Source organism: Bombus vosnesenskii, unplaced genomic scaffold (genome assembly GCF_011952255.1).
Source record: "Bombus vosnesenskii isolate JDL3184/JDL3185 unplaced genomic scaffold, Bvos_JDL3184-5_v1.1 scf7180000013315, whole genome shotgun sequence".
NCBI lineage: Eukaryota > Metazoa > Arthropoda > Insecta > Hymenoptera > Apidae > Bombus > Bombus vosnesenskii.
Genome location: NW_022882961.1, coordinates 1496780 through 1509621, shown reverse-complemented (window position 1 = coordinate 1509621; position 12842 = coordinate 1496780). Strand labels below are relative to the sequence as shown.

Below are 12842 nucleotides of genomic sequence, written 5' to 3'. Positions count from 1 at the left end.
ATTGAAGTGAGCAATTGCTTTTAGTGTGACGTTTGAATCGCAAATAAATATATTACCGAGCAGCATGTAGTTTTCTACGTACGATGTGTCTGTCATAAATTCGGCCTACATTATCAAAATGTAATTTGTCAAAACTGATTGATTTATACAAAGCGAGGAACAATTTATTAATAAATATTTGGCAAAATGACAACATTAAATAACGTGTTAAAAGCTATAGAAGCTTTAAAATCAGCTCAAGAGTCAAACACTCTTCTGTCAGATTCGAACGCAAGGTACAAGAACAAATTGTTTTTTTCATTTAATAATTGAAATGATCGTATGAATAAAATAATGCAAAACTTTTGAATTGAATACATTATTTTTGTTTATATAGTTTATAGCTAAATACCTGCAATAGAATTTTGTATAATTTGTAAAATTAGGACTTATATAGTTATTATAAAAAATTAATAAAAATTATGGAATGTAGTATGTTACAAAATTTAATATATCCTTTATTTCAATAAAAGGAAAGATAAATTAACATGTTGCATGACAATAACAGAAGGAATATGTTCACCAACTGTCAAACTAGCAACCAAGTTTCCTCAGGTACTTAGTCTTTCAATTGAAACTTTACTGACACTGTGTAACGATGATGAATCTGATGTCAGAACGGTAGCAGATGAAACATTAAATAAAATTATAAGGGTATGGATTTATATTTCATAATCTTTGATATTAAAGCTATAGATGTTTTAATAGTATTTTATTTTAAAGGCAATGGCTGATAGTAATATTGTTAAAGTTCAAATAGAACTTTACAATGAAATAAAAAGGAATGGACCTGCTAGAACATTGAGAGCTGCTCTTTGGAGATTTGGTCTTCTTAGTCATATGATACGCCCTACAAGAGGAAAAGCATATGTATCTAATTTGATACCATGTATAGTAACTATTGCACATCGTTCTGAGGAATCTGTAATTGAAACGCTATCGCAATCATTACCATTAATTATGAAAGCACTAGGGCCATTTATGACAGACAATGATATCAAGGTAATTTTCTTTTATTTTAGTACTTATATTATGACTATGAATCCATGCTTCTTTTTCAGACATTATTGAAAGCATTCTTTGAAAATATATCCTGTGTACAAGCAGCATTTCGTAGAGCTGCAGCAAATATGATTTTAGTAACATGTTTGAATTGTCGCAGACCACAGTTTTTTTTAAATTATGTACTGAAGCATCTTTTAGGTAAACTTATGAATGTTATACAAGTACAAGTAACATACTTTTCACTAATTAAATGTTACTTTTTATAGGTATTATAGTGCCTATAAGTGAAGATGAGAACCGTATAGCAGCTATTATTGGTATATTTGGTTGTATAAGAATAATTTTACCACATATATGCAATCCATCAGAAGATCCAGATGATGATACAGTAGAGACAGATAGCTTATTACAAATTTATGAACTATGTTTGCATTATACAAAATGGCATTCTGATCATAATGTTATAAATGCTGTTCTGGAGACACTGACTCAGTTTTTGAAGTCACCTCCAAAAGTTCTAGTATCATTATTATTATCAAATCAAGGTATAACACAGAGTAAAATAGCAGTGAATCAAAATGAAATGATGTTATCATTAAGTCAAGCAAGCACATCTAGTGCTGCAACTGCTTGTGGAGAAAATTCCGATTATACCTTAAATTTACTTGATTCTGATATACCTGAAATAAATCCAAAGATAGAAAAGTGGATGTTAGATTCTGAGACTATACCTCCTTTGATGGAAAATGTACAAATTTCAAAAGAATGCATAAATAATATTGTAGAAATGAAAGGAAAGATTTTAGAAAATTATAGTGATTTGAAGATCGGAGTCATTGACAGTAAGAGAAAAAGTGTAGTATAGAAAGGATATGTATCATTTGAAGAAATAATTGTATTACGTTTATTCCAGATGAAACGATCGAAGAAGGTAGTGATGTTGGAAGTGAAATAGAAAAATCGGAGAAAGTTTATTCGAGTGTACAAAATGAACCAAGAGACGTGGATTATACCGAAGAAATCACATGTTCTATCGCATCTCTTAAAAAACTATCTTTAGATTTTTCGTTACGAGAAATAGACGTTGGAACTTTTACAGATCCTGACATACCGTTAAAATTCTGTTGTCGTTATTTGGTATCGTCTTTCCTCTTAACTGGCAACATTGGTCATGTAATACCAGATAAATATTTTCGTGTTAGTGTAAAGTCTCTTGCTTTAACTTGCGTGGCTTATATTTTGAAACTTTGTCCGAATCTATTTTTAATACCTGTTGCCAAAGAACCGAATTCTAACGAGAATAAACAAATGATAACGGATATCTTATTATTTGCAAGTCATCCAGATCCTCAAATTAGGGGTAATATATCAATTATTATTGGTACATTCCTGAAATCTGTATATACACAATATGGAGGTTCTTTTAAAAAATTTGAGGCAGAGATTACTGATAAAAACTTATGTGGAATTATATCACTAGACAATTTAATTAAATTACTTTTAAAGGTAAATTCTCTCATATATTGGAATGATTATTCGAAAATTTTGATGAGCATATGTTTAAAACAGGGATTAGAAGATGATTCTGCTACCACATGTCGACAAACATTAACAGCATTCAGTTTATGTCTACCAGAGTTGTTAGAGTCTGTCGACAATAAATATGGAATCACTGTGTTAACTGTATTACCTCAGCTAGTAAAGAATCCATATTTTCTGGTAAAAGTTAAATTAGTGGAATTATTGAGTGAGATATCGTATGTTACTATAGAACATATAACTGGTGGATCAATGTTCCAAGAACATTTTATCAATGTTATTATAACTCTGTTAGGTGACCAAGATCAAAGAATTAGGCATGCAGCATCAGATGCTATTGTAAAGTAATTATCGGAGTTTATATCTTTTGTTGTTCAAGTTTTAGGTGTCCTCGATTAACATAACTCTTTTTTTAGGAGTATTCCTTTATTACATTTCCAACAACCACATGATGATGTTATTACGCGAAAGGCCATACAATACACGGAGCAATATATGAGCGCAGTTACCCGGAGTTCAGTAGAACTGTCCTCTTGTCAAGAGAAACAAAAGTTCTTTATAAATACGTCAATACAGCCATTTGCAGCTTTAAACTTCCATAACTCGACGAATTATCGTCCAAATGTAGAATACTCGTTGTCGATTGTAATCAACATGTTGGCTGAGATTCTTGGAGTACAGTCATCGAAGTATTTAGTGTATGGCTGTTGTGAAGCTCTGTTTCGTTTAAGCGATGTATATAATACTACAGTATATATTAGAGGATGGGATTGTATTTCACCTAAAACATTGTTGAAAAGGTCTCATAAAAAGAACGGTAGTCGATTAGATATTAGCGAATCAAATTTTACAAGCGACATGATGCCATCGTCCGTGAGCAACAGCCTTTTATCTTTGGCTTTACCCTTACTGTCATCGTCTCCTATAAGCTTAGACTTGTTAACGCATAAACATTTGGTACTTCTTGCTGGCAATCTTGCATCAGGTTTAGCATTTTGCAATTTTAAACCCAATGATCCAACTAAAACTTGGTGGGGCACGTTTAAGGATAAACAAATAGAGTTGTTGTTAACACATATTACAAGAGTATTAAATATATTTGTTCATATAATCGACGACGTGCAATTGACACAAACTAGTACAAAAACGGCGTTATCGTCTTTGTCATCTACGCAAACGTTATCGCCGAAAAAGAAGATAATAATGTCTGAACCGAAGTTGAAAGAGAAAGGAGAAAAATTTGGAAGCTTGAAATTTATAAAAGAGCAAATGGGTGCGTTTGTTTCAACACCGCATTATATGAAAATGTACGAAAATCTTAAAGCAGCGCATTTGAATTACCTAGCCACACTTGAACCGCATGCTAGCGAAATGTATTTGTCTTTGTTAAATGCGATTCTAGATGTTCTTTCGCAAATTCTTGAAATTATATCAGTCAATGAAGCAGCTAAAATAGCAGAAGAAATTCTACATTATCTACAAAGCACTGTCGTATTATCTCCCACTGCAACCATTCAGTGTGTTCAACAATTGCTGAAGTGTTTATTCAGCACAAACGTGTATGCACAATGGAATGAATTAGATATACAGAAAAATTCAGACAGAATAACCGTACTATGGGATGACGTTAAAGGATTTTATAATCATTGCTTTCAAAGTCCTGCAAGGCAAATGGCAAATACTATAAAATCCATGGGAAACAATTGCAGGGGTGAAAACGAACCAGATACCGGGTAAATTTGTATTCTTGTATTCTAACTTGTATTTGTTTGTATAGATTGCTATACACAGTTATTTTATTTCAGATGGGTAGGTTTGTTACATAGAAAAGGCGATAGAAAATTCTCTTCTATTTTTAAGAATTTATCGCGATCGTCTGATCAAAAAACCTCTGTAGCTTCCTTCATTCGTCTTTTTGAGCCAATGGTTATAAAATCATTAAAACAGTACACTGTAACAAGTAGCGTGTCATTACAGTGTCAAGTATTGATGCTACTCAGCCAGCTAGTGCAATTAAGAGTCAACTATTGCTTGCTGGATTCCGAAAGAATATTCATTGGATTTGTATTAAAGCAGTTTGAATTTATTGAAGAAGGTCACGTGAAGCAAACGGAGGATCTATTGCCAAAGATTTTCAACTTTTTAGTTCACTTGTCGTACGAAAAAAATCATTCGAAAACTATAATAGGAATTCCAAAGATAATCCAATTATGCGATGGACTTATGGCAAGTGGTCAACCAGCGCTCACGCACTGTATACCAGCCCTGGCTCCAGTTGTAGAAGATGTATTTTTGATTAGAAACGCAAGTTCAAACCCAACAGAGCAAAGAGAGCTTGAGACAACAAGAGAAGTCCTAATTTCGATGCTTTTACGTCTTGTAGAATATTACCAAATCATTGAGCTCTTGGCATTATGTTTAACGGAATCTAGATTCAGCGGAGATGGTAACGGAGAAGAAAAATGGCGAAGATGGTCTAGACTGACAATGGACTCTGTTCTTCCTATGCTGGCAGCAGGAAAAGTTCGAATAGAATCGGAGAAAGCACACGTGGCTTTGATTAAATTATTCGCAGCTATTTCTCCCACGGTTTTTAGACCAGTCGATTCTCTTTTAAAGGTACTTCTCGTTAAACCAGACTCTCTGGATACTTCAAATTTGAGACTAAAACGATGGTTAGGAGTGGTAAATGTTGTTCTGTTATCCTTGATCGCGTGCTCAAAAGAGGAAGCAATGCTTGCGCGACTTTCCGACCTCAGTTCGAACATGTCCGAACTATCCCATTCGTTTCTTCATCCAAAATCGTCTTCTCAAACCATGGATCCTTTGAATGTTTTGGACAGTCAATCAGCTGAAGTACCGCCAGAAAGAATATTAGCTAGATTTATATTTAAAGTCATTAATTTGGTAGGCTGCAAGGTTTACAATCTTCTTGGATTGGTCGATCATAAACTCAGCGATCCATATATCGCATTTTCCGAATCAATGGAGAACGATTACTACTTGATCCACCAATTTGCATTCTTCTTGCAGTTATGCATTCACATGTTCGAATCTGGGAGTCACTGCAAAGTGGCAAACGCTGTTATACAAATGATTCAAGGTCGAAATGTTCTCGAAGAGGAGAAGCTGCCGATCTCCGATTTGAACTATTTAATGTTGAACATTGGAGACAAATGTCCAACGTTAACTTGCCAGTGGGCCTATTTAATGACTTTATTAGGGTACAATGAAATGACTTTTTGGTCCAAAATATTGGGTACTCGTCGGACAGAATACGTCGTGCATTGTTCTCCAAATGAAGAGAAAAGTGTTGACCATGACAGCAGCATTAACATTCAAATTATTAGAAAAGGTGGCATAATATTATTCTGCGATTACGTCTGTGAGAATCTGTGCGATGCAGAGCCCTTAACGTGGTTGTTAGTTAATCATACGGAAGAGACAGTAAATAGTGCTATCGAGTCTCCTGTCAGAGATCTCTTGACGACAGCTATACACAGAAATTCTGCAGCTAGTGGATTGTTGGTACAAGCGATCGCGACCAAATGCACAGACTTGTCACAACCCAGTTTTGTCAAGCGACTCTTGGAATGTATAGAAGGTGCTCATCATTCGCAAAGCGGAGCTGTTTTAATGACACTGATACCGAGATTGTTATCCACCAAGTATCTGGCTTTGTCGAGAATGGCGGCGAAAATAGCTAGTCGAAGAGTAGAAATTTTATTAACCATACCTGCAGAAGAAGCGATTAAGCAATTATCAAAAGAAGATTTCGCCAAGATCATGGAGATTCTGCAAGTGACCAAGCTTGCTAAGAAACACGGTGGATTAGTTAGTCTGTTGAATAAATTTGGAGTACAGTATTACGATTTGTCCCCTCTAGAACTCGACCAATGTAGACCGTTTAATCCATCCACCGTGAAAAGTATTCAACTGGATCGTAATTGGTTTTTGTCTCAAGTAAAATTACGATGTTGTAGTTCAAGTGCTAGTCACAATTTATCGGAAGCAGCGCAGTTACTTAGGGTTTTAGATTTCGAAGATTGCCTCGGTATCCTGTCTTCCAAAGAGTTTAATATCTCGATATTGAAACCCTGCATAATATTGGGTGTACGAATTAGCGTGGAGAAGTGCCAAAAATTAGAATTCGGTGTAGCACAGAACGAAAAGGATTTTAATTTCGAAACTAGTCCCTTATACAGCGCCGCGAAACAGAGTTTATTGGAGCACGTTCATTATGTCACCGATTTAATGCCAAAACCGCATCATATTTACAATCCAACGCAATCTAATGGCAATTCGAGAGAAGTGAAGTATGCGCATCGTTTTCATGAACTTTTAAACGAGTTTGTATATTGGGATGTACTTTTTATGTTGATACCCGCTGTGAAGATATACATGAAGACATTGCCAAAGCTAGCCAAGTATAATCTAGCGAAAATTGATAAAAAATCCGAAGAAGATCTAGCCAAATTTGCAATACTGTGTTTAGAATTAACACACTGGATGGTACACTGTGATGAGAATAAAATTAAAAAATTGAGACCAAGGAACATGGAACTTGCGTTAAGCTGTGCATCAGAAATTCTAAAACATCCTGGCCCAAGTAAAATTTTTGGGGAAAACCTGAAGTATTCGTGGGTTTGTAGTGGTGCTGCTTCACTCAAGAAAATAGTAGAATACCTGTTAACTACTGTGGACGTTTTGCCAGTTATAGATATACGTGCTTTAGAACCAGCGCTAGAAGATGAGGATACCAGAGACTTTGCTCGTGCTTGCATGCGAATGGCCGATCTGGTCGCTTGGTTGGAACAATGTCAAAAGAAACAGTTATCCACAAATATTCCACGCTATTTGTTTGACACGATACAAGATTTAATCGTAAGTATCAGTCGTCAACCACTGGTAAATTCATATATCTTAACACCACCGTTAGTTTGGAAACAAAACTGGAATGTCGTTGGTTCTGGTCCGACCAAATGTTACTTCCCGTTATTATCTTCGGAGTCGAATCTCCTTCAGGAGGTGGAAATTTTGGAGCAGTTCATTTACAGGATAAATCTGTTAGGCTGGGTCTCTCGGTTGCAATTCGAAGAGATATGGATGGCTCTCTTAGGAGTGCTCAATCTTTCACAAAACGAGAACGTACCCGTAGAAGATATCTCAGCGTTGATTCAAGCGAGCAGTTTAGCTGTACAGGCGATTACAAAATTGTTATTGAATACTTTGCTTCTTCCTTATCCTGGCAACCCAAGAGCCAGCACTGTGATTCATTATCCGAGAGATCCTCAGCTCTCGGTTCATAAGATCAGTTCTCAAAAATTGTACGCCATTCAAGATCTGCTTACGTGGAAGTACGAATGTATGAACGACTCAGAGATGATCGATGGCTTGAACATGGATCACATCTTCCATCGAGGAAACGTAGAAAGAGTTGCGAACTTGAACAAGTATACATATAGCCAACTTTCCGTTTCTTACTTGTGGTCGCTGTGCAACTTGTATGAGGATAAGTTGAGCGCCTCCGTCCTCAATTTGAAGAACAGAAGAAACGACGCGTTAATGTCCGCGTCACTTGATTTAGATTCCTGCCTTCGTTTCTTGATAGAACTTTATACGTCTTGGATGTCTCCGCAAGCTAATACACCTATACAATTGCTCACGGAGGTCGTTAAGTCTATTCTAGCAATTTCGGAATTGTTCGTCGAAAGAGCCCAGTATCAGTGGATGTTGGACATGTGTCTGGAATTGTCGAGAATTCATCCAACAGAGAATGTCATTTTACATCAATACTTGGTAGTTTCCGTGTGTAAAGCTGCTGCAGTACTAACACCGTTGGTATGTATTCTTCAAAAATATTTTTTGCAAGCTGTTTAACACAGTTAGGATGTCATTTTTCCAGGACTTTGAAACGTTAGACAAAGTTAAGCGTCTAGTAGACACGAATCTGAAATCGAGCTTCTTACCTGCGAAGGTATCCGCCCTTCACGGTTCATTGTATCTGTTGCAAAGTGCTGTGCTCGCAAATTGCGAAGAGACGATGAATATTATTCATCCGTTGGCAATAGAATACATACAGAAACATTTGGACGCGCAGGATTTGAACGGGTAAATTACACAAATTTCTATTGTGTATTCTACAACGCACGTGCTTTGTTGAAATTAATTACTCACCTAATTTAGCGTGTTAAGACAAAGTGAAGAGCATCAGGGTGTAATGTGGGCTTTGGTATTCTTTTTATTGGAACATGCCGAAGATACTCCGCCAGACACGGAAGCGCCAGCTGTGTTAGAATTAGTCCTTAATTTACTTACATCACAAAATATTTCTTGTAGCTTACATCAAACACTCTTGCAGGTATGTTATTGGGTACTCGTGTAATACTATGTATTTGTTAAATGTTCAAATTATGTATACTTGTAATGCTGTGTGTATGTAATTGATTTAGGGGCTCGAGCGACTCGTAGCAACCAAAAGCGTGATTGGAAAGGTAGCCGAACAGATAGTAAAAGTTGCGATCGATCGCTTAAAACAACCTAGTCCTATGTTATCGCTGCCAGCGTTGCAATTGTTATTGACTTGCATGTATACAGAGGCGGCAGATAGATTGAATCAACCGGAAACAGAGGAACCATTACCAGATGCTGAACCAGAAGCATTGGTTCGATCCATAGAGCGCGCTTCAGCGATTTTCGATAAGATCAGGAGAGGACACTCTATGGAAGTGGAGCTTTTATGTACAGTTTTGTCCGGTGTGCTCGGAGATTTCTTCCCACCGTCGGAAATCTTGACTAAAGTCATAGGAGAATTTTTGTCGCCACAACAACCTCACCCGCGGCTACTTGCCGCCGTTGTTTTTAAAGTTTGTATTGCCGATGCGAACGCATAGCGATATACTAAAAATAATTGAGTATTAACATTATCGTTGATTGACTATTTTATGCAGTTGACTATCGATTGATCAGCAATACTTTAGATTACAAATAATTTAAAGCAATAAGATGATTTTTCTCCTTTTTCTGTAGGTATGCGAACGAGCGTGCACTTGCGCGCAAATGGAACTTCTTCAAGATTGGGTTGTATTTAGTTTGCCAAACTTTATTCAGAGTTTACCTGTTACAATGTCAACATGGTGCTTGTCTTGTTTTTTTATCAGTGCATCCACAAATCATTGGCTGAGAGCTTTGTATCCTTTCACATTTTCGCTAGTTTGTCAAATATATTCATTTGTTAAAAGCTTTCTTAACAATCTACTCAGGTTTCCATATATACAATCAAGGATTGGAAAATACGAATACGAGGATAAGAAGATATTGTGCATCGCTGCTTCGGACTTCTATCGAAAGGTATGAAATTTTATGATAAAGTCAGCGCGTGATATCAAATAACGTTATCACTTTTCAATAGTTATCTAAGGACACTCAGAGGGAAGCTTTCGTGGAAACTTTCGAAGCAGCAGCAAAGGAACCTGGAACTCCGTTCAGTGACATTTTAGCGTCCTTCTAGCTAGTCTTATCATCGATCGTGTCGATATGGGAAAGTTAAATCAAAATGAGAAGTATTCATCGTAATTCTGCTCTTGAGTCTCTTTGTAAATTGATGTACAATCATTGCACGATCTCGACTCGTTGCGTGTACAGTTGTATGTGTATGTAATGATATTTATTTTACATCTGTCCTGTCGGAAAGAGGTAACACTGTTTACAATAAACAATATTTTTTAAATACTTCGCGTTTGTGCATCTCGAATTCTCCTTCCTCCGAAAATAAAGGAGATGTTTTTAGTTATATATACTGATTGCCTTTTTCTTGCGTCTCTGTTTCATTCGTTTCACGTAGAAGTACAAATGTAAGGTGCCATGATAGAATATTTCAACGAAGGATAGTACACTGGCTCCCAGAAACAATCCCGCCGCTCCTCCAACACCAGCTGTAACGAATTTGTTCGTTTACAGAAACTTTTATTTCTTTATATTAATATTTTTTAAATATTTGTTTAATGTACTTCAAATTATATCTTAACTATCTACATATTTATTTACAGATACGTACTTAGAAAATCGTGAAACCCGTACAACAATGCTCGATGATAGATAATTTGCGGAAGCTCGACGATTAAAGTCATAACAGACACACTTATCGGTGTATCGTTTCTGAAACAATCCAAGAATTCTGTTTTACTATACATGCTTTATCTCTAATCGTAATATGAATTAGTTTCGATAAATACAGTTCGGTGTCTTCGCTATCTCTGATTTGATAGGTAAAGACATTGCAGTTTGGGACGCATTCGCAAGAACGGGGTGGATATTGGAGCAGAAAAAGGCTCTGCGTCGCTTTTCCGATACATCGAAGTTGCGTGGAATTGCAAGTGTCTACACCCTCTGTAAAACCATTCAATTTATATTTATTCAATTTTTCTATTACGTTGATTTTAATATTACCAACCAATGGGCCTGGCAAAATGCGGACGACAATTGCATTTATCCTGTATCACTTTCATCCTACATTCGGTGATGCACATATTTCTCGTATACACTGGCCACGTTTTTAAACCACCGTCGTTGTAAACTTTGCAATTTCTTTGATGAGTACGAAGCTCTTTAACGTTTGCGTTCATATTAATCTGAGTTATCGACATGATGGCACGTTGCAGCATCCTTGGTTTTACCCATCTCATTGCAGTGTCGTATATTACCAGCTCAAAAGGATCGCATGCGGCGATCTGCAGCACCAAAAAAAAAAAAAAAAAAAAAGAAGGAAGAAAACACTTTGTTGCCGATATTTTATCATATCTTTGTTTTCAAAGCATATAAAAACATACTCGTACCAAAGCCATATGCTCCACGACGAAATTTTCTTGCGTGCCATCGACGTTGTATTCGTACAATGGTAATTTGTCTGGTATAGGAATAATGGTCCAGTTGTCGTTCTTCCAGTAGCTTGTTCCATATGAAAGAATCATGTGTTTGAGTTGATTTAATGTTAATTTAACAGGAAGAGGACACTAGAGAAAAGTACCAACTTTAAAGTGGCATAGATTGCGAAGACGCTCCTCGTTGTTAAGCACGCGCCTCTTTCTGTCATTACCCACGTTTCATAAGGATCGTTCGCTTTCAGAATATTCGAAGAAATATCTTTCTTCAAGTCGTAAAGTATTTCTAGCCACTTGTTCGCTGGAACTTCGTCGAAGATAGGTGTATTCATCATATTTTCATAAGTGATGTTGCCAAGGAAGACGAAGAACTGTTCTGCCTCTGATGTGTGTTTAATACCGTGTCTAGATGTGCAACGTACTTAATAAAAAATATTTCATTTCATCCAGATATTATCGTAAGAATAAAGATTCTACTTTTTGAATACATGTGGAATCTTCTTTAGCTCGACGCTTGGTACCGGGCAAATAAACAGCGCTGGTTTCAATGTTACAAAATGGTCTCGATCAGTATCTACCACGATAACTGTGGCGTTATTCTGGTAACGACCCCAGAGTAGAAACGACAAGAAGATCAGGCACAATAGAGCTCCAAGAATGCAGAGGACGGCGAGAAATCTTGTAAGACGTATATTTCGTAAATTATATTGCAATTTTATTATCTCGTTAGTTTGGATATTGTCGAAGGTACTTACGTCTCAACGGGGTGTCTATTTGGCGCTACCAGATGATTCAAGCCATGTACAGACGAGGAACTCGCGAATTCTACAAAATATTTTCCTGCGTTCGATTTCGCACTGATAATTGGCATGCCTATATGATTTGGATAATGTTTGAATACGGATTTCCTTTGTTTCAACGTAGCTACCCAACGAGCTTGGAAGTCCGGTAATATCTCATTTTCGTAGAAATAATTATTTTTCTCCTGTGTCTTCTCCGATATATTTTTCGGTATTTTCGACATGTTTTTTCGTCCGCGGATGACTCTTTCTTTCGATCAAATCCACGCGAATGAATATTAAAGTAAATGTTTGTAATACAGAAAAAGATTCGCGTTATAATCATTCTCTATCTAATTCGTTGGTATTTCCATCGATCGATGAGAGACACTGCACGCGATGCTTCTATTAATTATGAATGATAACGTAATAAGATAGGAAGTAGATCTATAATAAAGATAATACAGCAGTTCAAGTCCTCGTGATTTATATGATAATTAATTCGCAATGAAACACGTACGTATATGTTAATACATGCGATAAAAAAGGTTTGCAATATAAAAAAGTTTATTTCAAAAACAATTCTCGATCTTCCCCGTTG

The 12842-nt window shown here is 36.3% G+C and overlaps 2 protein-coding genes across 3 annotated transcripts; one reads left to right on the top strand and one right to left on the bottom strand.

The window, feature by feature from the left end:
- Nucleotides 1–19: 19 nt before the first annotated feature.
- LOC117235300 (huntingtin) lies at nt 20–10314 on the top strand. 2 transcript variants are annotated; one of them, XM_033497185.1, is made up of 15 exons: nt 20–275; nt 513–693; nt 763–1041; nt 1101–1242; nt 1311–1886; nt 1958–2550; nt 2614–2927; nt 3000–4316; nt 4389–8424; nt 8489–8694; nt 8779–8944; nt 9036–9449; nt 9613–9773; nt 9846–9933; nt 9995–10314. In XM_033497185.1, the coding sequence occupies exons 1-15, from the start codon at nt 187–189 to the stop codon at nt 10091–10093; spliced, it is 8661 nt and encodes a 2886-aa protein (XP_033353076.1). In that variant the 5' UTR covers nt 20–186; the 3' UTR covers nt 10094–10314. The 2 variants fall into 2 exon arrangements, with proteins under 2 accessions (XP_033353076.1, XP_033353075.1); XM_033497184.1 differs by having other exon boundaries at nt 23–275; nt 8770–8944.
- On the bottom strand, nt 9846–12785 carry LOC117235306 (pickpocket protein 19-like). The gene is made up of 8 exons (XM_033497199.1): nt 12218–12785; nt 11940–12140; nt 11613–11867; nt 11418–11529; nt 11036–11312; nt 10818–10971; nt 10640–10740; nt 9846–10517 (listed from the first exon to the last, which is right to left on the bottom strand). The coding sequence occupies exons 1-8, from the start codon at nt 12484–12486 to the stop codon at nt 10369–10371; spliced, it is 1518 nt and encodes a 505-aa protein (XP_033353090.1). The 5' UTR covers nt 12487–12785; the 3' UTR covers nt 9846–10368.
- Between the last annotated feature and the right edge of the window lie 57 nt (nt 12786–12842).